Here is a 25,070-nt window from a genome sequence, read left to right as displayed (position 1 = left end):
GTAGTCCAGCCTGTTCTGTTATTCCCGTAGGTGATGTATTAATGTTCTAGGGCCTGGTGTAGTATTTGCATTGCTGCTTTTTCATAAGTTTGCTGTTTGAATCCTGAGAGTCAGTGCTGTGATTGGCAAGGTTCCAGATGCCTCTTTCTTTGCAAGAGTTTGTTACTTCACAAAATAGCAGTGGAGGGTTATTTTTTGCTGAGATTACACCAGAATTTGAATTTTTTTTTCCATGTTACTTGTAATGTGAATTGCCCTAGCTCTGCGCTGCACCTGTTCTGATGATTAATTATATTTTATTGTATTTATGAAGATTTCTGGGTTTCTGCAAAGATGGTTCATGAAAGAATACATTAATTTTTGTTTTATTATATGATTGGATCTGATTGTTTTCTATACTTGAAATAATTGAAGTAAATTATTTTAAAGTTTCATACACGACACATAATGGCTGTTGCAAACTACTTAGAAAGCCATTCTAGGGTGCAGTATATGGCATTATTTATCAGTAAGAAAACAACTAGTAGACCTGCATGCCTTGTGCCCACCTATGTTAACCTTGTGCCCACCCAAAAAATCAATTCTGGCTACGCCACTGCCCCTGCGTCCCGGCACATGGCACTGCTCAGTGTGTGCGGGGGATCCCGGGACTGGGCACTGCCCCTGGGGGCACCGGGCCCAGCACAGGGCAGGGATGATGGGATCGGCCACTTCTCCTTCAGCGTCCCGGAGCCTAAACTTGCCCTGCCCGTGGGGACTCGGGTAAGGAGGGCAGGGTCGGGGGCATTGCTGTGAATCCCGGGCGCATGTTCTCCCTGACCCGGAGAGGGACTTGGCTGTCGGCGCTCTCCCATTTCATGCTGGATCATCGCCACCCATGCAGACGCAGGCAATCCCTTCTCCCCCTCTCTGCACAAACGCCTGATGCTGCTCCAGCAAACTTCTTACATTGCCAAGGATGGTGGGGAAGGGAGGGGGGTGGATTCATCCTATGACACAGCAGAGTGAGCTGTAGCATGGAACAGATTCTGGCGGCATCTGACCTGTGCCCGGTTTACTCCCTGGTGCAGTGCCACAGACCCTCTGGCTCCCCCCCCCCCCCCCCTCACTTCTGCCCAGCCAAGGGTCCTCTGCGCCCGTCCCAGACTTCCGTGAATTCTGTTACCGTTTTTCTGTCCCTCCACCGCCTCCCACAGAGACCCGGAACCAGACATTCCTGCGTCCAGTACCGAGTTATGCATTCCCCACGCCTCCTGCCCCCAGGGCAGAGCAGAAAGCAGCACCTAAGGGCAAGGGTGAAGGGGAGAGCCCGGAGTACCATCAGTGTACACAGAACTGCACACCATCATTCTGCTGGTCACAAAGTCCCTGCCCCAGAGAGCTCCAAGGTTGAATTTGAGGGGCACGTGACACGGGCGCCTGCCTCCTCTGATGATACATACACAGGGAGGTCAGCAAGCGGGAGGGAGAGGGGAGATTAAGTGGAGATTTTCCTGGTTTAGTTGGGAGGAAGGGATGTGCAGACAGTTGGTACTGGAGGGAGCTCTCCCTCGCTGCCATCAGAGTCTCCATTCCGGTCTTGAATTCCCCCGATTTAAGATCTCTCCCTGGCCTCTGATGTCAGTAGGCAGGTTCCTCTGGAAGGAGAATTCTCTGGGAAAAGCACAGGAATTACTCGGCACGAAATCCTTCCCCCTGCCCCCTCATCCATTCTCTGACCAGCACACTGCAGACCCCCCCCCCCCCCCACACACACACACAAACCTCCCTCCTCCAGCTACTCCCGGGTGGCAGTGAGGACCAGGACACCTCTCCACATCACAGAGCGTGGAGCAAACCTCCCCACACAGCATCCTTTACATTCCCTGCTATAGTGAGGGGGACTGCCTGCTACAGTTGAATCTGGATCCAGCTTGGCCACTGTGGGAGACAGGATGCTGGGCTCAGTGGACCCTTGGTCTGACCCAGCACGGCCCTTCTTATGCTCTTATGAAGTGAATCACTGCTGGGCAGCGCTATATATGTAACAGCAATGAAACCTTTAACAAAGTATCTTTGCTTTTTCAGTCGGACCACAAATACAGAAAGAGACAGAAGGTGCAGCACGATTACGTTGTATCACAGAGAGACAGAACCTGGGTGAGGGAGGGGGAGGTGAAGCGCCCGGGGAACGGAGCATCTCAGGGCCTGTGCGTTATATCAGAATATCCCCCCGCCGTGGCTCACCCGTGGCCCCTCGTGGTCTTCCCTTCCAGCCCTCCGAGTTCCCGAAGCCCTACGTGGACAGCGCCGCCGGAGTGAGGATCCAGTTCTGGCACGGGACCACCACGTTAGCCTTCAAGTTCCAGCATGGCGTGGTGGTGGCGGTGGACTCGTGGGCCTCAGCCGGGAGCTATTTCTGTAAGAACCATCTCCTGGTCGGGGCTCGGTGTGTGGGGTGGTTTTTTTCTTTTCTTTCTCCGATGTCTCTGTGTTCAAATGATCCCATCGCGTGCCGCTTGCTGGCATGTGGCTGCCTCCTAGGACTCCCGGCTCAGATCGGGCCGCAAGGTTGCACATTGCACGTCGGACCTCGCTTTTCTTACAAGTCTCTGACTCTGCCTCCCTTCAGATTCATACGCAGAGACCCGCAGAGAGGTAACGTTGCTAGTAATGCTTTCTTTATCCACCCAAGGACGCTACAAGCATTCCCAACTACCATGCAACACTGGGGCGATGACCTGCTCGCCTCTTTCCTGCTGGCTCTTCCCCTCCAATAGGCTCTCGGGCCTTGAAATTCTGAAGCCCAAATGCAGGATTTTACATTAATTTGGATTTAAGTGCAGTTGCCAAACCCTTGACCATTCCTCCATTTTGAAAGTTACCTTTCACCTCTCTTCTCCCTCTCCCCCTGGCACCTCTGTTGCAGATGTTCCCCTCAGGCACACTGGTTTCTAACATAGCAAGTGCTTTCAGCCTTGTGCCTGTGGGGAACAGAAGTAATGCTGAGGTGATACCTTTTTTATTGGACTAGCTCAATACACTTCTTCCCTAGCTTTTGGGAGCTGACTCGCCCTTTCTCAGGACCAGAATCTCTGTATCTGTTACCCCTCTTTGGGGAAGATCGACGGGTCCCAAATGCTCCCCTAAGGGGTGACTACCAAGCGGCGGAAGCTTCCTGTGAAAGGCAGGTTTGGAGGGAGAGATTCCCGCAATCTGCTACAGTGGTGGGAGACCCAGCTACCAGGGTCTTCTCCAGGGAAAAAGAGGCTGAAAATCTGGACTGGCGCCCTCAGACCACAAACATGCTGGCTACGTCATCTGAGGGCAGGTTTGTCCCACTGCGGAGGCCGGATCAGCCGACCCCCTAATAAGAAATGTCTGCAGGAGCCTGTCACCTCGGGGAGCATACACACACACCCAGGAGTGCAGGTACAGCCGTGTCCTGAGGGATCAGTGACCTCTATAACAGCCCCACATACACACACCCAGGAATGCAGGTACAGCCGTGTCCTGAGGGATCAGTGACCTCTATAACAGCCCCACATACACACACCCAGGAGTGCAGGTACAGCCGTGTCCTGAGGGATCTGTGACCTCTGTAACAGCCCCACATACACACACACCAGGAGCGCAGGTACAGCCGTGTCCTGAGGGATTAGTGAGCTGTATAACAGCCCCACATACACACACCCAGGAGCGCAGGTACAGCCGTGTCCTGAGGGATCAGTGACCTCTATAACAGCCCCACATACACACACCCAGGAGTGCAGGTACAGCTGTGTCCTGAGGGATTAGTGACCTCTGTAACAGCCCCACATACACACACCCAGGAGTGCAGGTACAGCTGTGTCCTGAGGGATTAGTGACCTCTGTAACAGCCCCACATACACACACCAGGAGTGCAGGTACAGCCGTGTCCTGAGGGATCAGTGACCTCTGTAACGGCCCCACATACACACACCCAGGAGTGCAGGTACAGCCGTGTCCTGAGGGATCAGTGACCTCTGTAACGGCCCCACATACACACACCCAGGAGTGCAGGTACAGCCGTGTCCTGAGGGATCAGTGACCTCTATAACAGCCCCACATACACACACCAGGAGTGCAGGTACAGCCGTGTCCTGAGGGATCAGTGACCTCTGTAATGGCCCCACATACACACACCCAGGAGTGCAGGTACAGCCGTGTCCTGAGGGATCAGTGACCTCTGTAACGGCCCCACATACACACACCCAGGAGTGCAGGTACAGCCGTGTCCTGAGGGATCAGTGACCCCTGTAACGGCCCCCACATACACACCCCCAGGAGTGCAGGTACAGCCGTGTCCTGAGGGATCAGTGACCTCTGTAACAGCCCCACATACACACACCAGGAGTGCAGGTACAGCCGTGTCCTGAGGGATTAGTGACCTCTGTAACAGCCCCACATACACACACCCAGGAGTGCAGGTACAGCCGTGTCCTGAGGGATCAGTGACCTCTATAACGGCCCCACATACACACACCCAGGAGTGCAGGTACAGCCGTGTCCTGAGGGATCAGTGACCTCTGTAACGGCCCCACATACACACACCCAGGAGTGCAGGTACAGCCGTGTCCTGAGGGATCAGTGACCTCTGTAACAGCCCCACATACACACACCCAGGAGTGCAGGTACAGCCGTGTCCTGAGGGATCAGTGACCTCTGTAACGGCCCCACATACACACACCCAGGAGTGCAGGTACAGCCGTGTCCTGAGGGATCAGTGACCTCTGTAACGGCCCCACATACACACACCCAGGAGTGCAGGTACAGCCGTGTCCTGAGGGATCAGTGACCTCTGTAACGGCCCCACATACACACACCCAGGAGTGCAGGTACAGCCGTGTCCTGAGGGATCAGTGACCTCTGTAACAGCCCCACATACACACACACCAGGAGCGCAGGTACAGCCGTGTCCTGAGGGATTAGTGAGCTGTATAACAGCCCCACATACACACACCCAGGAGCGCAGGTACAGCCGTGTCCTGAGGGATCAGTGACCTCTATAACAGCCCCACATACACACACCCAGGAGTGCAGGTACAGCCATGTCCTGAGGGATTAGTGAGCTGTATAACAGCCCCACATACACACACCCAGGAGTGCAGGTACAGCTGTGTCCTGAGGGATTAGTGACCTCTGTAACAGCCCCACATACACACACCAGGAGTGCAGGTACAGCCGTGTCCTGAGGGATCAGTGACCTCTGTAACAGCCCCACATACACACACCCAGGAGTGCAGGTACAGCCGTGTCCTGAGGGATCAGTGACCTCTGTAACAGCCCCACATACACACACCCAGGAGTGCAGGTACAGCCGTGTCCTGAGGGATCAGTGACCTCTATAACAGCCCCACATACACACACCCAGGAGTGCAGGTACAGCCGTGTCCTGAGGGATTAGTGAGCTGTATAACAGCCCCACATACACACACCCAGGAGTGCAGGTACAGCTGTGTCCTGAGGGATTAGTGACCTCTGTAACAGCCCCACATACACACACCAGGAGTGCAGGTACAGCCGTGTCCTGAGGGATCAGTGACCTCTGTAACAGCCCCACATACACACACCCAGGAGTGCAGGTACAGCCGTGTCCTGAGGGATCAGTGACCTCTGTAACAGCCCCCACATACACACACCCAGGAGTGCAGGTACAGCCGTGTCCTGAGGGATCAGTGACCTCTGTAACAGCCCCACATACACACACCAGGAGTGCAGGTACAGCCGTGTCCTGAGGGATCAGTGACCTCTGTAACAGCCCCACATACACACACCCAGGAGTGCAGGTACAGCCGTGTCCCGAGGGATCAGTGACCTCTGTAACAGCCCCACATACACACACCCAGGAGTGCAGGTACAGCCGTGTCCTGAGGGATCAGTGACCTGTGTAACAGCCCCACATACTCACACCCAGGAGCGCAGGTACAGCCGTGTCCCGAGGGATCAGTGACCTCTGTAACGGCCCCACATACACACACCCAGGAGTGCAGGTACAGCCGTGTCCTGAGGGATCAGTGACCTCTGTAACGGCCCCACATACACACACCCAGGAGTGCAGGTACAGCCGTGTCCTGAGGGATCAGTGACCTCTGTAACGGCCCCACATACACACACCAGGAGTGCAGGTACAGCCGTGTCCTGAGGGATTAGTGACGTCTGTAACAACCCCACATACACACACCCAGGAGTGCAGGTACAGCTGTGTCCTGAGGGATTAGTGACCTCTGTAACAGCCCCACATACACACACCCAGGAGTGCAGGTACAGCCGTGTCCTGAGGGATTAGTGACCTCTGTAACAGCCCCACATACACACACCCAGGAGTGCAGGTACAGCCGTGTCCTGAGGGATCAGTGACCTCTGTAACAGCCCCACATACACACACCAGGAGTGCAGGTACAGCTGTGTCCTGAGGGATTAGTGACCTCTGTAACGGCCCCACATACACACACCAGGAGTGCAGGTACAGTCGTGTCCTGAGGGATCAGTGACCTCTGTAACGGCCCCACATACACACACCCAGGAGTGCAGGTACAGCCGTGTCCTGAGGGATTAGTGACCTCTGTAACAGCCCCACATACACACACCCAGGAGTGCAGGTACAGCTGTGTCCTGAGGGATCAGTGACCTCTGTAACAGCCCCACATACACACACCCAGGAGTGCAGGTACAGCTGTGTCCTGAGGGATCAGTGACCTCTGTAACAGCCCCACATACACACACCAGGAGTGCAGGTACAGCCGTGTCCTGAGGGATTAGTGAGCTGTATAACAGCCCCACATACACACACACCAGGAGCGCAGGTACAGCCGTGTCCTGAGGGATTAGTGAGCTGTATAACAGCCCCACATACACACACCCAGGAGTGCAGGTACAGCCGTGTCCTGAGGGATTAGTGAGCTGTATAACAGCCCCACATACACACACCCAGGAGTGCAGGTACAGCCGTGTCCTGAGGGATTAGTGAGCTGTATAACAGCCCCACATACACACACCCAGGAGTGCAGGTACAGCTGTGTCCTGAGTGATTAGTGAGCTGTATAACAGCCCCACATACACACACCCAGGAGTGCAGGTACAGCCGTGTCCTGAGTGATCAGTGACCTCTATAACAGCCCCACATACACACATCCAGGAGTGCAGGTACAGCCGTGTCCTGAGGGATTAGTGAGCTGTATAACCTGTACACACACCAAGGAGATTTAGAAGTAAGATCTCAAGTAAATGTTCAGCCAATTTCCTTGAAGTCCTAGCTGAGAGTTAATTACTTTTGCTGGGTACTGAAATTAAAACCACAAAAAAACAAAATGTAAAACCGGGGCCATTTCTGACCCATTTACTGAGATCTCTGGGGCTTCCTCACTCGCCTCTCGGGAGGAGTCAGACAGAGTCACAGGAAGAAACCTTAACTGCCTGTCCCTTGAACATTGAGACTTTTTTTGTCTTGTTGCATGTGTGTGTGTCTGTCAGGCTGTACAGGCTGAGGAACAACGAGCGGATCTCCGTTTCCGCGGCCTCCAAGCTGCTCGCCAACATGATGCTGGAGTACCGAGGGATGGGTCTGTCCGTGGGCAGCATGATCTGCGGCTGGGACAAGAAGGTAGGGCACGCGGTGCAAACCTTTGGATAAGTGGCTGTGCATGCACGGCTGAGCTGTGATCAAGTGGCTTTGCAGGGGCACCTCGGGTGGCGCCGAACTGCCTTCCTCTGTCTGTCACCCCCAGGGTCCGGGCCTTTACTATGTGGACGATAACGGGACCCGCCTCTCCGGCGACATGTTCTCCACGGGCTCCGGGAACAGTTACGCCTATGGAGTGATGGACAGCGGCTACAGGCAGGAGCTCTCTACGGAAGAGGCGTACGCGCTCGGGCGTCGGGCAGTCGCCTGTGACACACACCGCGACTCATACTCCGGTGGCGTGCTGAACCGTAAGTAGAACAACAGCCACTCTTTAACCTGACTGATACATGCACGAGTTGTCTGAAGGTTATCACAGGAGCACTGTTGTATTATGTCAGGAGGCTTTAATGTCAAGCACAGACAAGTTCTAGCTGTGCCCGGCCTGTAGTGTCTGGACTTCAGCTGAGAAGGGTCACACAAGTCCTATTCACCATGCTCCTGTCCCTAGTGTCTAGAAGTGAGCACTGCAGCTGAGAAGGTTCATGCTGCTCCTACCTACCACGCCCTGCTTCTAGTGCCTGAAGGTCAGAACTGCAGCTGAGAAGGGTCATGCTGCTCCTACCTACCATGCCCTGCCTCTAGTGCCTGAAGGTCAGAACTGCAGCTGAGAAGGGTCATGCTGCTCCTACCTACCATGCCCTGCCTCTAGTGCCTGGAGGTCAGAACTGCAGCTGAGAAGGTTCATGCTGCTCCTACCTACCATGCCCTGCCTCTAGTGCCTGGAGGTCAGAACTGCGGCTGAGAAGGGTCATGCTGCTTTTATCTACCATGCCCTGCCTCTAGTGCCTGGAGGTCAGAACTGCGGCTGAGAAGGGTCATGCTGCTTTTATCTACCATGCCCTGCCTCTAGTGCCTGGAGGTCAGAACTGCAGCTGAGAAGGTTCATGCTGCTCCTACCATGCCCTGCCTCTAGTGCCTGGAGGTCAGAACTGCAGCTGAGAAGGTTCATGCTGCTCCTACCTACCACGCCCTGCCTCTAGTGCCTGGAGGTCAGAACTGCGGCTGAGAAGGGTCATGCTGCTTTTATCTACCATGCCCTGCCTCTAGTGTCTGGAGGTCAGAAATGCAGCTGAGAAGGTTCATGCTGCTCCTACCTACCACGCCCTGCCTCTAGTGCCTGGAGGTCAGAACTGCAGCTGAGAAGGTTCATGCTGCTCCTACCATGCCCTGCCTCTAGTGCTTGGAGGTCAGAATTGCAGCTGAGAAGGGCCATTCTGCTCCTACCTACCACACCTTGCCTCTAGTGCTTGGAGGTCAGAACTGCAGCTGTGAAGGTTCATGCTGCTCCTACCATGCCCTGCCTCTAGTGCCTGGAGGTTAGAACTGCAGCTGAGAAGGTTCATGCTGCTCCTACCATGCCCTGCCTCTAGTGCCTGGAGGTCAGAACTGCAGCTGAGAAGGTTCATGCTGCTCCTACCATGCCCTGCCTCTAGTGCCTGGAGGTCAGAACTGCAGCTGAGAAGGTTCATGCTGCTCCTACCTACCATGCCCTGCCTCTAGTGCCTGGAGGTCAGAACTGCAGCTGAGAAGGTTCATGCTGCTCCTACCATGCCCTGCCTCTAGTGCTTGGAGGTCAGAACTGCAGCTGTGAAGGTTCATGCTGCTCCTACCATGCCCTGCCTCTAGTGCCTGGAGGTTAGAACTGCAGCTGTGAAGGTTCATGCTGCTCCTACCATGCCCTGCCTCTAGTGCCTGGAGGTTAGAACTGCAGCTGAGAAGGTTCATGCTGCTCCTACCATGCCCTGCCTCTAGTGCCTGGAGGTCAGAACTGCAGCTGAGAAGGTTCATGCTGCTCCTACCATGCCCTGCCTCTAGTGCCTGGAGGTTAGAACTGCAGCTGTGAAGGTTCATGCTGCTCCTACCATGCCCTGCCTCTAGTGCCTGGAGGTCAGAACTGCAGCTGAGAAGGTTCATGCTGCTCCTACCATGCCCTGCCTCTAGTGCTTGGAGGTCAGAATTGCAGCTGAGAAGGGCCATTCTGCTCCTACCTACCACACCTTGCCTCTAGTGCTTGGAGGTCAGAACTGCAGCTGTGAAGGTTCATGCTGCTCCTACCATGCCCTGCCTCTAGTGCCTGGAGGTTAGAACTGCAGCTGAGAAGGTTCATGCTGCTCCTACCATGCCCTGCCTCTAGTGCCTGGAGGTCAGAACTGCAGCTGAGAAGGTTCATGCTGCTCCTACCATGCCCTGCCTCTAGTGCCTGGAGGTCAGAACTGCAGCTGAGAAGGTTCATGCTGCTCCTACCTACCATGCCCTGCCTCTAGTGCCTGGAGGTCAGAACTGCAGCTGAGAAGGTTCATGCTGCTCCTACCATGCCCTGCCTCTAGTGCTTGGAGGTCAGAACTGCAGCTGTGAAGGTTCATGCTGCTCCTACCATGCCCTGCCTCTAGTGCCTGGAGGTTAGAACTGCAGCTGTGAAGGTTCATGCTGCTCCTACCATGCCCTGCCTCTAGTGCCTGGAGGTTAGAACTGCAGCTGTGAAGGTTCATGCTGCTCCTACCATGCCCTGCCTCTAGTGCCTGGAGGTTAGAACTGCAGCTGAGAAGGTTCATGCTGCTCCTACCATGCCCTGCCTCTAGTGCCTGGAGGTTAGAACTGCAGCTGTGAAGGTTCATGCTGCTCCTACCATGCCCTGCCTCTAGTGCCTGGAGGTCAGAACTGCAGCTGAGAAGGTTCATGCTGCTCCTACCATGCCCTGCCTCTAGTGCTTGGAGGTCAGAACTGCAGCTGAGAAGGTTCATGCTGCTCCTACCATGCCCTGCCTCTAGTGCCTGGAGGTCAGAACTGCAGCTGAGAAGATGAGGTGGCTGCTAGTGCCTGCGTCCTCCTCCTAGCTATCGCATTTGCGGGCTGGTGATATGGCCAAGTCTATGAAGTCTGAATGCCCGAGTACAGAAAAGCACACCGGATCATGTGTATTAAGGTTAAAGTGATGAGACACCTTGGACCTTATTTAGACTTGCCAGCGTTAAAATCTGTCTCCCATGCCCTTGTGCTTCCCCATTTTGACTATTGTAATGCCTTGTATTTGGGGCTTCCCTTGAAATGAATACAGAACCCCACAGCACGTATCGTCCCAGGCAGCCCTAGACCTCTGATACGGGACCTGTGTCTGAACGGTGCAAATTTAAAAACTTGCTATTGGCATTTAGGATATTGCAGGGCTCGCGTCCCCCGCATTTGGAAGGGAGACTGAAGTGGTAAGAGGTGGGCAGGAGCTTGCGGCCTGTAAGGAAACATCTTTTGCAGACCCCCATTGTTAAGGCCTTTCATTATCTCAGGCTGTAAAATAGGTTCTTCCCTATGCTATTCCAGGACCAGCTCAGACCCACAGGGCCACATGTGTCAATATTTGGTAACGATGCGGCCCTGTTATCCCAAGAAACATAAGCATGCTGTTGTGATTTGGGTGGCGGGTCATGGGGGTGAATGGGTGGAGATCACGGCTGCCTAATTTACTGCACAGAATCGGGTCACCTAGCTTCCGGCTGCTGAAACTCCTGTCTCTCACTTTCCCTCCCCTTCTCCCCCTCCCAGTGTACCACATGAAAGAAGACGGCTGGATCAAGGTCAGTAAAGATGATGTCAGTGCGCTGCTGTACAAGTACACAGAGGAGAAACTGTAGAGGGAAGCCGAGGACCCACCCAGTCGGGAGTGCAGCAATGCAGCCTGATTCCTGACATCTGTGTGGAACCTGCTCACATCTGTACGCCGTGCCACTGATAAAAGCATAATCACTCATGTAATTAAGCGGAGTAAAGTTTCAAAGGTTCTGTGTGCTAAAGCCACTTTTAACATTTGAAAAAATAAACGGAATGGTTGAAGTAGGACATTTTGTTTTCATATCTTATTGTTGCTAGAATGACAGCCTAGTGCTGACTGCACGGAGCTGTGACACCTGCACACCCAGGCTCCAATCCCACAGCTGACACCAACTCTCCCTGTGTGACAGTCATAAGAACATAAGAACATGCCATACTGGGTCAGACCGAGGGTCCATCAAGCCCAGCATCCTGTTTCCAACAGTGGCCAAACCAGGCCACTGGCAGAATCTCAGACAGTAAATAAATCCCATGCTACTAATGCTGGTAATAAGTAGTGGCTATTCCCTAAGTCTACTAGTTAACAGCGGCTCATGTACTTCTCCTCCAGGAACTTGTCCAAATGTTTTTAAATCCAGTTATGCTAACTGCCTTAATCACATCCTCCGGTAAGGAATTCCAGAGCCTAACTGAACTGAGTGAGAGAGAACTTTTTTCCAATTTGTTTTAAATGTGCCCCATGCTAACTTCATGGAGTGCCCCTTAATCCTTCTATTATCTGAAGGAGTAAATAACCGATTCACATCTACCCGTTCTAGACCTCTCATGATCTTAAACACCTCTATCATATCCCCCCTCAGTCGTCTCTTCTCCAAGCTGAAAAGTCCTAACCTCTTTAGTCTTTCCTCATAGGGGAGCTGTTCCATTCCCCTTTTATCATTTCTGTCACCCTCCTCCGTACCTTTTCCAGTACATATCTTTTTTGAGATGTGATGAGCTGAACTGCACATAGTACTCAAGGTGCGGCCTCACCATGGAGACACACAGAGGTATTATCACATGGTGCTCACAGTACTCCTGCACACCCAGGCTCCAATCCCACTACTGCCATTAACTTTCCCTGTGTGACAGCCTCATGCCTGTAGGCTCTAACCCCACCGCTGCCACCAGCTCTCACTGTGGGACAGCTTAATGGGGAAAGCAGTTTTCTTATGGTTCTAAGAATGAGCAAAGATAGCCAAAAATAACTTTTATTAGAAAATTTAAAAGAGAAACATCAGCACTACTATTTTGCCCGGTCGCTTATCTACAATTAGTGGAAAGTTCAGACCTGCGCTGCCCATAAATTTTTTTACAAAGCCATAAAATGAAGCAATAGGATCTGATAGCCCACAGCTGTGTAAAAACAGAAATGTTTGGCTTCCCTGTGTCAGTTCCATTTCCATCAGTTCTCCAACAGCCTGGACACAGAAACGTGACGGCAGAAACCCTACAGTCCATCCAGTACTCCCATCCACACCAACTATTCAGCTTTACAATCCCCAGCGCTCCCCCGGAGCCCCCCTGTGCTCGCCCCCATGCTTTCTTGAATTCCCCATCTCCAGGGGGAGGCTGTTGCATGCATCCACCACAAGGTAAGGGGAGGGCTGCTCCTCCAGGCTGGCTCCAGAGAGCTCACAGAAGGGGAACCGACACTGGTAACCGCCTCCACCCGTCTGAACACGTGGGACTCCTCCGTGGCTCAGGCCATGCAAAGGGGATGCACATAGCATTGTGCAAGCCTCTGAAATCAAAAGGCCATTCTCCCCACCTCGGATAATGCACCCTAGAAGGATCCGTGCTGACTGGCTCCTGCAATCCCTTTACTTTTCATTCCTGTTTTTGTGAGTGGGGGCAGCTGACAACGGAAGAGAAGCCGGAGTGCCTCAGGAAGGCCAGGAGCTATTAGGGGGGCTGCCCTTACGTGGAGCAGGGGACGAGGATAAACTGGGGTGATTGCCCCCCCGGTCACGCTCTTCCGTCTGATGTGGCTTGGGAGCGGCGACCCCCAGCGAGGAAGTATCAGCATCAAGCCGTATGGTCCCTCCTTCCCTCCCCCACTCTTCAGACTTTGCCTGCTGAGTCACCCCACCTCCCCACATCCCCTCTGGGATTAGCCTTGCAGATAAGGGACCATAAGGCCCATCTTGGCTGCCCAGTCTACTCTATTTGATCTCTGGCTTCCCTCTTTCTTGGCAAGTAGGCATCCTTAAAGTCGTCTTCTAAAAGACTCTGCGGGTCCATGGGGTGCAATAGATAGTTATGCCACTGATGCAGGCTGGTGAGGGCTGGAGATTAGTAAACTGCAAGCACTTTGCAGTAAGAGGAGCTAGGAGAGGGAGCCGGCTCCTGCCAAGCACTGCAGCTGCTGCATCGAGAGTCTCTTGCTGGTCCTGTCCTGGCGGGAGCAGGAGGACGTGAGCTGCGACACCTGGCGCTGGAGAGCACGGAGCTGCCCGGAGACTGCTGCAGGTGGGCAGAAGCAAAGCCCAAGGGTCTGGACTGGTGCAGGAGACCTCGTGGAATATTTCAGGGTCTGGCGGTCAACGCTTTCTAAGTCTGTGGATCTTTCTCCCACAGATTCCGTCTGCCTCAGTGCGGAAAGATTAGTTTTAAAACCCCATATAAGAAGCTACTGAAGAATCAAATTCAATTATTTCCTGAATTAAAAGCAGCGTGTGTGCAGCAAACTGTGCTGAGCCTCCGAGCTCAGGGCGCTCTCCAAAGCATGAAAAGCATCAAAAAGGCTTCTGTACCAGAACCTGGACAGTCAGGAACCCCTGCAATAAATTACTATCAGAGGAGGGAGGGTTCAGAGTCACCGAGCAGGTTCCTTGAGGGTTTGTTACATCTCACCCACCCTCACACAAACAAAGACAGACCCACGGACAAGTGCCTATCCCTGAAATGCAAGTCATCTCCCTGCACGCACCTCAGGGCTACAGGCACATAGGGACGCACCGAGGTAAGTGTATCTATCGGCTCACACCGCCCCCGATCTCGCTAAACCGCCGATGGAGATCGTGAGGCTGTCTGAAAAATATACAGTGCCAGGGCAGATGGACAAGAGGAGGTCTGTGGGCCCTGGGAGATCAGCCGCACAATAATCACCTTTGCCTGTGTCTTCCTGCTCAGCACTGTTCTCTCTAGCATTATGAAATGTTTTGTCCCCAAGCCACCTTCAGCCTGTGGTGAACAACCAAAGCGATCTGCTGAGATTTTACACCTGGAATCTCAGCAGATCCGAGCTGGGACAAACACATCTCAGGCTTTGCATGTCAGGTTCACTCTGCAGTATCGGAACGCACAAGAAAAGTGACTTTTAAGCGTCTGGAGGCTAGGAGAGAGGAGTCCCAGCACACCCCCCCCCCTCTCTTCCTCATTCTTCTCCTTTGACAGGGTCTCGCTGGAAGCCCTGCTCGTGTTTCTGCACCATGCGGCTGTAGCTTCCCTTCTTCTCCAGCAGCTCCTGGTGCGTCCCATCCTCTGTGACCTGCCCTCCCTCCAGCACCAGGATCCGGTCTGCCCTCTCCGCCGTGCTGAGCCGGTGAGCGATCACCAGCACCGTCCTGTGCCGGAATCCGTTATAAACTGCCGTTTGCACCTGTGTAGGAGAACTCAGCATAAGAACTGTAGCACTAATAGTAATTACATGTACTTGAGTCTGGCACTGCTGGGGAGAACTACATCTCCCATAAATCCTGGGAAACTCCACCACAGTACAGGGGGTGTTAAATACACAGCTATGACTCTCCTTTACTCCTGATTGGCTGAGAGTAGTCATGTGATGAGTAGGAACACCATCCACCCTTCTCAGAGGAAAACATCACTAAATGTATTTCAACCAATAGGATTTCAGTTTGCAAATTGCATCATTCCACTGGCTCCCAAGACATTTTAAGTCCAGACCTCTGACATCATAAAGCCATTGTCATTCCTGACTTCTAATTGGTCCCTGAGAGGGTAACAAAACTTGCCTGGGAAGCAGTGATGTCACCAGCCCCAGCAGGGTCACAGTAACCTCCACATCTGTCTCCCAAACACATGGCACTTTTTCGGGGTGGGGGGCAGTTTCCCCCTGCTCCTTTGGGTTTCCAGCTCTAGCAGAACTGGCCAAAGCAGCCTCCATTTGTAATTACCCGGGGTTTTATCCCACATTCTCTAATCCCCCCCACCCCTCCAACTGAGGCATCACAGGCCTTAAGTGGGGGCCACAAACTGGAGCTCCTCCTGGAACCCGGATAACATGGACCTTAAGTCCAGCCCCTAGCGTCACCATTGTGCAATGACTGAGACTTCCTGCACCCCCTCCCTACCCAAGTTTCTGACCACTGCCCCCCGCAGCATCCCAGCCCGGGCCGGCCCGGGAATCAAACTGCACTTAACTGCTAAGCCACCAGGTTGGCCCAGATGTGCCACTTCCATAGAGCTGGAACCCCAAATACAGTCCTGGTTTCCAGGATAACCCATGTATTCAAATTATCCTGGTACACAGACCAAATGCATGCAGATCTATCTCATACATATTCAGTGAGGATATTCTGAAAACCTGACGGGCTGGGTGGTCCCCGAAAACTGATCCATATCACAGATCGCATGAGGCTAACTGCATGAGGATAGGGCGGAGCCCCGCTCCACTGTAACCTTTGCCTGCCCTCCTGTGACCACGGGTGCTGCTGGTCACACCCTCGCCTGCCCTCACACTCACCAGATGTTCAGTCTCCATGTCCAGGGAGCTGGTAGCATCGTCCAGGATGAGGATCTGAGGGTCCCGCAGCAGCGCCCGGGCGATGGCCACCCTCTGCTTCTGCCCCACGGAGAGCTGTCCTCCCTTCTCGCCAGCATCTGTGGGGAGGGGAACATTCAACCCAAGTGCTTAGTGGGACAGTTTTTAGGCATGTGGAAAAGATCCGTGGAGCCCCCACCTCTGCACAGAGGCTCCCAGGGCAGCCAGAACACAGCGGGAGAGCTGGGTAAAGGATTTGAAACTGGGAAGTAAAGGGACCAGCTTGGCACGGGTAGAGAGGTGAAGGAAGTTACTAGCCAAATCATTTCCAGGGGGAGCTGTCTGGTCACACGGGGGAGGCTTCACCTGTCTGGTAGCCCTTATTCAGGTCAGAGATGAAGCCGTCAGCACTGGCGCATTTAGCCGCAGCCTTCACATCGTCCAGGGCCACCTCTCCCAGCCCGTAGGAGATGTTCTCCTGCACGGAGCGGGCAAACAGGACCGGTTCCTGGCTCACCAGGGCCACCTGCAAGCAGAAGGCATGTCCAGATCAGAGGGGGATCTGACGAAGAAGACGCAAGAATCGGAGAATATATACGTGATTTATTCACAGCCCAAGCCCACGCCGTTTATTCAAGAACCTGTCCCCCAAATCTCTCCCATTCTTTTGCCTGTATCAGTCACACTGCAGTGCAGATAAGATACCTGTGTAATCAGGACATGCACCAAATCTAAGTATCTCTGTCACCGGAGGGTTTAAATAGCAGATTAGACAAATCTGCCAGGGATGGATTCAGCACAGCAGGGATCCTGCTTGGAGGCAAGGGATGGCCTAGAGTAGATGATCTCCTGAGGTCCCTTCCAGTCCCATCTCTCTAATTCTACGATAATAGGGTAATTTTGATATTGCTGTGTGGCTTTTGTTTTAAGGTCAGCAGAACGATACCAGGGAAGGGGGAGATCTGTCTGTGCTGAAGGTGGGCGGGAGGACAAATATCATCGCAGGGGTACACGCCTCAACATTCACTGGTTTGCAGAAGTGGGGGGGGGGGTTTAAAACTTGTATTTATTGATGGAATAAACCCAGATTTCAGAGAATGTTATGTCTGCTGTGGATTCCAGCATCACAAGTTCATTCTTTGGAAATTATCTTTGGTGGTCTGGCTACAGAAACTCCCCTGTCCCTTTTGTGGAGACCTTTGTACTAAGGACAGGATCTGGGGGTCCCGCAATCTATAGCACTTGTAAACTGGACTGTGAAGGGTTTGTCTTTGTTCGGAAGATGACAGCAGCTCACGCTTTCATCCAGAAATAACAGCTGGATCCTGGGCCGAGGCTCCTCCTCCTCGCAGCAAGCCGGGGCGGGATAGGCAGGGGAGGGCCTGGATTTAGACCCCCCCCCGACCCATGTGATATAGAAAGGCTGGATGATCCCTCGCCCCCCTACCTTGCTGTGGAAATACTTCTGCTCGTACTCCCAAATCGATTTTCCGTCCAGTAAGATCCCTCCCTCCTGCGGCTGGTAGAACCGCTCCAGGAGCCAGACGCAAGTGGATTTCCCTGCGGCAGAGGGGCCCACCAGGGCAGTGACCTCACCGGGCCTCAGCTGGAAGGAGACGTCCTGCAGGAGTGAGGGGAGAGAGAGATAAGACAGAGACTGGAGGAGAGCAGAACGTGAATGACTACGGAAGACAAAGAAGACAAGATGCAGCTATTGGATGTCCTTCACCCCTGCCCTCTGTCCTTCACAGCTGACCCCCAGAAAGCCCGTCAGACCCTGCAGGACTGAGCCGTGTTACAGGCAGACTTACTCCAGGAAGGATGGGGGTGGGGAGGAGGTGTCTGCACTCACAACACGACACTGCGCCTCTCGCACCGATCCCTGCCATACCTTCAGCACCGGGGTGCCCGGGCGGCTGGGGTAGGAGAAGGACACATTCTGGAAGGTCACGTGGCCTTCCAGGGTCTCCGGCGCCAGGCTCCCCGTGGCTGCGATCCTGGGACTCCTGTGCATGTACTCAAAGATCTTCTCTGAGGCTCCCACTGCCTTCTTCACGTCGGGGTACATCCTGAGCAGCACCTGAGAGAGACACAAGAGAGACCGCCACACCCTTTAACACCGACAACGAACTGCGCTCTCAGGCACCAAGACTGTAAAGCTGAATTAGATGGCGTGGATGGGAGGACAAGACAGGCCGCATGGTCTTCTTCTGCCATCACTTTTCAATGTTTCTAAGAGAGGGAGATCCTCAGGGACTGGATACGGTCTCACTACCGAAGGCAAGGAGGATTAAACTGCAGCGCAATCAGATATGTACATTCACATTTAATTACAGAAATTCCCCTTAACCCTGCTCTGAAGGATGGGGAGGCGGGCTTCCATATCCCCTCGGCTTTTTCCCCTCTCTTGCTCTGCTCTGGTGAGAAGGAAGGGAGGGCTCTGGGTTCTTATGCCCCCCACCTCAGTTCTTGCCCCTCTCTGCCCGGCTCTTGCAGTGAAAGGCTGCAGGTTCCAGCGGAGGATGTAGCCTCGTCAGTGTGTCCGAGGTCTCGGGGAGCACTTACCTCCATCGCGGGGGTGAACTGCAGCTCATACAGAACGAATGCCACCAGGTCTCCGCTGCTGACGTAGCCGGCGGTCACCAGGCGGCCCCCATAGTACAGGATCCCCACTTTCAGAGCCAGCCCGGAGAGCTAGAGGCAGTGAGAGGCAGAAGAGGCTGTCACGTTACCTCCCTGATATACAGAGCCAGCCCGGCGAGCTGGAGTCAGTGAGAGGCAGAAGAGGCTGTCACATTACATCCCTGATATACAGAGCCAGCCCGGCGAGCTAGAGGCAGTGAGAGGCAGAAGAGGCTGTCACATTACATCCCTGATATACAGAGCCAGCCCGGAGAGCTAGAGGCAGTGAGAGGCAGAAGAGGCTGTCACATTACATCCCTGATATACAGAGCCAGCCCGGAGAGCTAGAGGCAGTGAGAGGCAGAAGAGGCTGTCACATTACATCCCTGATATACAGAGCCAGCCCGGAGAGCTAGAGGCAGTGAGAGGCAGAAGAGGCTGTCACATTACATCCCTGATATACAGAGCCAGCCCGGAGAGCTAGAGGCAGTGAGAGGCAGAAGAGGCTGTCACATTACATCCCTGATATACAGAGCCAGCCCGGAGAGCTGGAGTCAGTGAGAGGCAGAAGAGGCTGTCACATTACATCCCTGATATACAGAGCCAGCCCGGAGAGCTGGAGTCAGTGAGAGGCAGAAGAAGCTGTCACGTTACATCCCTGATATACAGAGCCAGCCCGGAGAGCTGGAGTCAGTGAGAGGCAGAAGAGGCTGTCACATTACATTCCTGATATACAGAGCCAGCCCGGAGAGCTGGAGTCAGTGAGAGGCAGAAGAGGCTGTCACATTACATCCCTGATATACAGGGCCAGCCCGGAGAGCTAGAGGCAGTGAGAGGCAGAAGAGGCTGTCACATTACATTCCTGATATACAGAGCCAGCCCGGAGAGCTAGAGTCAGTGAGAGGCAGAAGAGGCTGTCACGTTACATCCCTGATATACAGAGCCAGCCCGGAGAGCTGGAGTCAGTGAGAGGCAGAAGAGGCTGTCACGTTACATCCCTGATATACAGAGCCAGCCCGGAGAGCTAGAGACATTCCATAGTACTGAAACGCTGCTAGTATCCCTCTCAGACTCTATTCTAAAAACACTAGATTCTGGTCATTCATACATTCTTGCCCTACTCGATATTTCTTCGGCATTTGACACGGTCAATCATAATATCCTTCTAGCCCTCCTCTCTCAAATCGGCATCACTGGCACTGCACTAAACTGGATCCAATCTTTTCTGACAGATAGGACATACAGTGTCAAGTTGGGATCCCAAATATCTAAACCAAGAAATCTGCTACAAGGTGTACCACAAGGCTCCTCGCTATCATCAACACTGTTTAACATTTACTTAGCACCTCTCTGTCGACTCCTAGCAAAACTAAAACTCCACCACTTCATATATGCCGATGACGTACAGATTCTTATCCCTATTAATGATTCCCTCACTAATGCTCTGAAAACCTGGGAATCAGCCCTGGCAGAAATAAAAAAGCTTCTCACAGAAAACTTCTTAGCTATAAACACTACCAAAACTGAACTCATCATCATCATGCCACACAATAACATCCCCTCCAACACATCCCACCACTCTACTTCAGTTCTTCCCCTACTTCAGCAAGTCCGCAGTCTTGGCGTCATTATTGACAACCATTTCACTTTAAAGAAATTCATCTCAGCTACAATAAAAAATGGATTTTTCAAACTTCACACACTAAAAATAATTAAACCTCTTCTACATCCACAAGATTTCCGGACGGTATTGCAAGCTACCATACTACCAAAAATTGACTACTGTAACGCAATACTCTTGGGTCTCCCTAAAAGCTCAATTCAACCTTTACAGATGTTACAGAATGCAGCAGCTCGATTAATCACCAATACCCATCTCCATGATCACATAACACCTGCTCTCATGTTCTTGCATTGGCTCCCAGTAGCTTCTAGAATTACCTTTAAAGTTCTCTCCCTCATACATAAGTCGATCTATAACCAAGAGATGCAATGGTTCTCGGAGCAGTTTGTGTTCCATACCTCCAAGAGACCCATAAGACACATCCATCAAGCTAAATTGGCAGCCCCCCCAACAAAAAACATCAAACACGTGACCACAAGAGACCGTTCTATCTCCATAGCGGGAATCAACTTATGGAACAAGATGCCCACTGACCTACGTCTGGAGCCCTGCCATAAGAAATTCAAACAAGGACTCAAAACGTGGTTATTTGAACTAGCATTCACACAATGATATCCGTTTAACTGAAATGCCATTCTATTTTCTACCCTCTCTCCCTTGCTCCGTTTCCCACCCTAACCTCATTCCCTCCTCAATCTCCTTCTTCACCTTACCTGCCCACCTTTCCCCATCATGATATTAAGTAGCTTTAAATAACAGAAATGTCTTCGGTGCAATATAGAAATTGTATCCACACTCAGAACCGGTATTGTTTTAGATACTATTTAGTTTTTGTGTTGGTTTGTTAAGGTTTAATAGTTACATCAATATTTTAATTGTATGTTATACTTTATTGGATGGTCCACAGTCTGTTCAGCCTGTTTTCCGTCAAAACTGTTATATGGAATTTAGTTTATTTAATACCTATTAATAATGTCAATGTAAAGCCTGTTGCTAAGTTATTGTTAAATGTAAACCGCGGTGATGTATTTCTTTACGTACTGCGGTATATAAAAACCCTTAAATAAATAAATAAATAAATAAATAAATAAATAGAGACAGTGAGAGGCAGAAGAGGCTGTCACATTACATCCCTGATATACAGAGCCAGCCCGGAGAGCTAGAGGCAGTGAGAGGCAGAAGAGGCTGTCACGTTACATCCCTGATATACAGAGCCAGCCCGGAGAGCTAGAGTCCGTGAGAGGCAGAAGAGGCTGTCACGTTACCTCCCTGATATACAGAGCCAGCCCGGAGAGCTAGAGTCCGTGAGAGGCAGAAGAGGCTGTCACGTTACATCCCTGATATACAGAGCCAGCCCCGAGAGCTAGAGACAGTGAGAGGCAGAAGAGGCTGTCACGTTACATCCCTGATATACAGAGCCAGCCCGGAGAGCTGGAGCCAGTGAGAGGCAGAAGAGGCTGTCACATTACATCCCTGATATACAGAGCCAGCCCAGTCAGCTGGAGCCAGTGAGAGGCAGAAGAGGCTGTCACATTACATTCCTGATATACAGAGCCAGCTCGGAGAGCTGGAGTAAGTGAGAGGCAGAAGAGGCTGTCACGTTACATCCCTGATATACAGAGCCAGCCCGGAGAGCTAGAGGCAGTGAGAGGCAGAAGAGGCTGTCACGTTACATCCCTGATATACAGAGCCAGCCCGGAGAGCTAGAGGCAGTGAGAGGCAGAAGAGGCTGTCACGTTACATCCCTGATATACAGAGCCAGCCCGGAGAGCTAGAGGCAGTGAGAGGCAGAAGAGGCTGTCACGTTACATCCCTGATATACAGAGCCAGCCCGGAGAGCTGGAGTCAGTGAGAGGCAGAAGAGGCTGTCACGTTACATCCCTGATATACAGAGCCAGCCCGGAGAGCTGGAGCCAGTGAGAGGCAGAAGAGGCTGTCACGTTACATCCCTGATATACAGAGCCAGCCCGGAGAGCTAGAGGCAGTGAGAGGCAGAAGAGGCTGTCACGTTACATCCCTGATATACAGAGCCAGCCCGGAGAGCTAGAGGCAGTGAGAGGCAGAAGAGGCTGTCACGTTACATCCCTGATATACAGAGCGAGCCCGGAGAGCTGGAGTCAGTGAGAGGCAGAAGAGGCTGTCACGTTACATCCCTGATATACAGAGCCAGCCCGGAGAGCTAGAGGCAGTGAGAGGCAGAAGAGGCTGTCACGTTACATCCCTGATATACAGAGCCAGCCCGGAGAGCTGGAGTCAGTGAGAGGCAGAAGAAGCTGTCACGTTACATCCCTGATATACAGAGCCAGCCCGGAGAGCTGGAGGCAGTGAGAGGCAGAAGAGGCTGTCACGTTACATCCCTGATATACAGAGCCAGCCCGGAGAGCTAGAGGCAGTGAGAGGCAGAAGAGGCTGTCACGTTACATCCCTGATATACAGAGCCAGCCCGGAGAGCTAGAGGCAGTGAGAGGCAGAAGAGGCTGTCACGTTACATCCCTGATATACAGAGCCAGCCCGGAGAGCTAGAGGCAGTGAGAGGCAGAAGAGGCTGTCACGTTACATCCCTGATATACAGAGCCAGCCCGGAGAGCTAGAGGCAGTGAGAGGCAGAAGAGGCTGTCACGTTACATCCCTGATATACAGAGCCAGCCCGAGAGCTAGAGTCAGTGAGAGGCAGAAGAGGCTGTCACATTACATCCCTGATATACAGAGCCAGCCCGGAGAGCTAGAGTCAGTGAGAGGCAGAAGAGGCTGTCACATTACATCCCTGATATACAGAGCCAGCCCGAGAGCTAGAGTCAGTGAGAGGCAGAAGAGGCTGTCACATTACATCCCTGATATACAGAGCCAGCCCGGAGAGCTAGAGTCAGTGAGAGGCAGAAGAGGCTGTCACATTACATCCCTGATATACAGAGCCAGCCCGAGAGCTAGAGTCAGTGAGAGGCAGAAGAGGCTGTCACTTTACATCCCTGATATACAGAGCCAGCCCGAGAGCTAGAGGCAGTGAGAGGCAGAAGAGGCTGTCACATTACATCCCTGATATACAGAGCCAGCCCGGAGAGCTGGAGTCAGTGAGAGGCAGAAGAGGCTGTCACATTACATCCCTGATATACAGAGCCAGCCCGGAGAGCTAGAGGCAGTGAGAGGCAGAAGAGGCTGTCACGTTACATCCCTGATATACAGAGCCAGCCCGGAGAGCTGGAGTCAGTGAGAGGCAGAAGAGGCTGTCACGTTACATCCCTGATATACAGAGCCAGCCCGGAGAGCTGGAGGCAGTGAGAGGCAGAAGAGGCTGTCACGTTACATTCCTGATATACAGAGCCAGCCCGGAGAGCTGGAGTCAGTGAGAGGCAGAAGAGGCTGTCACATTACATTCCTGATATACAGGGCCAGCCCGGAGAGCTAGAGGCAGTGAGAGGCAGAAGAGGCTGTCACGTTACATCCCTGATATACAGAGCCAGCCCGAGAGCTAGAGGCAGTGAGAGGCAGAAGAGGCTGTCACATTACATCCCTGATATACAGAGCCAGCCCGGCGAGCTAGAGGCAGTGAGAGGCAGAAGAGGCTGTCACGTTACATCCCTGATATACAGAGCCAGCCCGGAGAGCTAGAGGCAGTGAGAGGCAGAAGAGGCTGTCACGTTACATCCCTGATATACAGAGCCAGCCCGGAGAGCTGGAGTCAGTGAGAGGCAGAAGAGGCTGTCACGTTACATCCCTGATATACAGAGCCAGCCCGGAGAGCTGGAGCCAGTGAGAGGCAGAAGAGGCTGTCACGTTACATCCCTGATATACAGAGCCAGCCCGGAGAGCTAGAGGCAGTGAGAGGCAGAAGAGGCTGTCACGTTACATCCCTGATATACAGAGCCAGCCCGGAGAGCTAGAGGCAGTGAGAGGCAGAAGAGGCTGTCACATTACATCCCTGATATACAGAGCCAGCCCGGAGAGCTGGAGTCAGTGAGAGGCAGAAGAGGCTGTCACGTTACATCCCTGATATACAGAGCCAGCCCGGAGAGCTAGAGGCAGTGAGAGGCAGAAGAGGCTGTCACGTTACATCCCTGATATACAGAGCCAGCCCGGAGAGCTGGAGTCAGTGAGAGGCAGAAGAGGCTGTCACGTTACATCCCTGATATACAGAGCCAGCCCGGAGAGCTGGAGGCAGTGAGAGGCAGAAGAGGCTGTCACGTTACATCCCTGATATACAGAGCCAGCCCGGAGAGCTAGAGGCAGTGAGAGGCAGAAGAGGCTGTCACGTTACATCCCTGATATACAGAGCCAGCCCGGAGAGCTAGAGGCAGTGAGAGGCAGAAGAGGCTGTCACGTTACATCCCTGATATACAGAGCCAGCCCGGAGAGCTAGAGGCAGTGAGAGGCAGAAGAGGCTGTCACGTTACATCCCTGATATACAGAGCCAGCCCGGAGAGCTAGAGGCAGTGAGAGGCAGAAGAGGCTGTCACGTTACATCCCTGATATACAGAGCCAGCCCGGAGAGCTAGAGGCAGTGAGAGGCAGAAGAGGCTGTCACGTTACATCCCTGATATACAGAGCCAGCCCGAGAGCTAGAGTCAGTGAGAGGCAGAAGAGGCTGTCACATTACATCCCTGATATACAGAGCCAGCCCGGAGAGCTAGAGTCAGTGAGAGGCAGAAGAGGCTGTCACATTACATCCCTGATATACAGAGCCAGCCCGAGAGCTAGAGTCAGTGAGAGGCAGAAGAGGCTGTCACTTTACATCCCTGATATACAGAGCCAGCCCGAGAGCTAGAGTCAGTGAGAGGCAGAAGAGGCTGTCACATTACATCCCTGATATAAAGAGCCAGCCCGGAGAGCTAGAGTCA

At 53.0% G+C, this 25,070-nt stretch overlaps 2 protein-coding genes across 5 annotated transcripts in view; one reads left to right on the top strand and one right to left on the bottom strand.

Annotated features, from left to right (window-relative positions):
• The first annotated feature begins 604 nt into the window (after positions 1-604).
• LOC115081596 (proteasome subunit beta type-8-like) lies at positions 605-11,517 on the top strand. The gene is made up of 7 exons (XM_029586017.1): positions 605-762; positions 2,068-2,139; positions 2,256-2,400; positions 7,119-7,146; positions 7,474-7,603; positions 7,728-7,932; positions 11,222-11,517. The coding sequence occupies exons 1-7, from the start codon at positions 616-618 to the stop codon at positions 11,308-11,310; spliced, it is 816 nt and encodes a 271-aa protein (XP_029441877.1). The 5' UTR covers positions 605-615; the 3' UTR covers positions 11,311-11,517.
• Positions 11,518-12,461: 944 nt separating this feature from the next.
• The window catches only part of LOC115081600 (antigen peptide transporter 1-like), a 20,121-nt gene continuing 7,512 nt past the window's right edge, over positions 12,462-25,070 (bottom strand). For 3 of the 4 annotated variants that reach the window (XM_029586025.1, XM_029586023.1, XM_029586024.1), the window contains exons 7-12: positions 18,558-18,686; positions 17,884-18,072; positions 17,440-17,613; positions 16,359-16,518; positions 15,975-16,111; positions 12,462-14,870 (exon numbers count right to left, since the gene is read on the bottom strand). In XM_029586025.1, coding sequence (XP_029441885.1) covers positions 14,646-14,870; positions 15,975-16,111; positions 16,359-16,518; positions 17,440-17,613; positions 17,884-18,072; positions 18,558-18,686 — 1,014 coding nt within the window. In that variant the 3' untranslated portion in view covers positions 12,462-14,645. The remainder of the gene's footprint in view (positions 14,871-15,974; positions 16,112-16,358; positions 16,519-17,439; positions 17,614-17,883; positions 18,073-18,557; positions 18,687-25,070) is intronic. The other variant, XM_029586026.1, reaches the window with a different exon arrangement.

Source organism: Rhinatrema bivittatum, unplaced genomic scaffold (genome assembly GCF_901001135.1).
Source record: "Rhinatrema bivittatum unplaced genomic scaffold, aRhiBiv1.1, whole genome shotgun sequence".
NCBI classification, from domain to species: domain Eukaryota; kingdom Metazoa; phylum Chordata; class Amphibia; order Gymnophiona; family Rhinatrematidae; genus Rhinatrema; species Rhinatrema bivittatum.
This window is presented reverse-complemented; position numbering and strand designations above follow the sequence as displayed.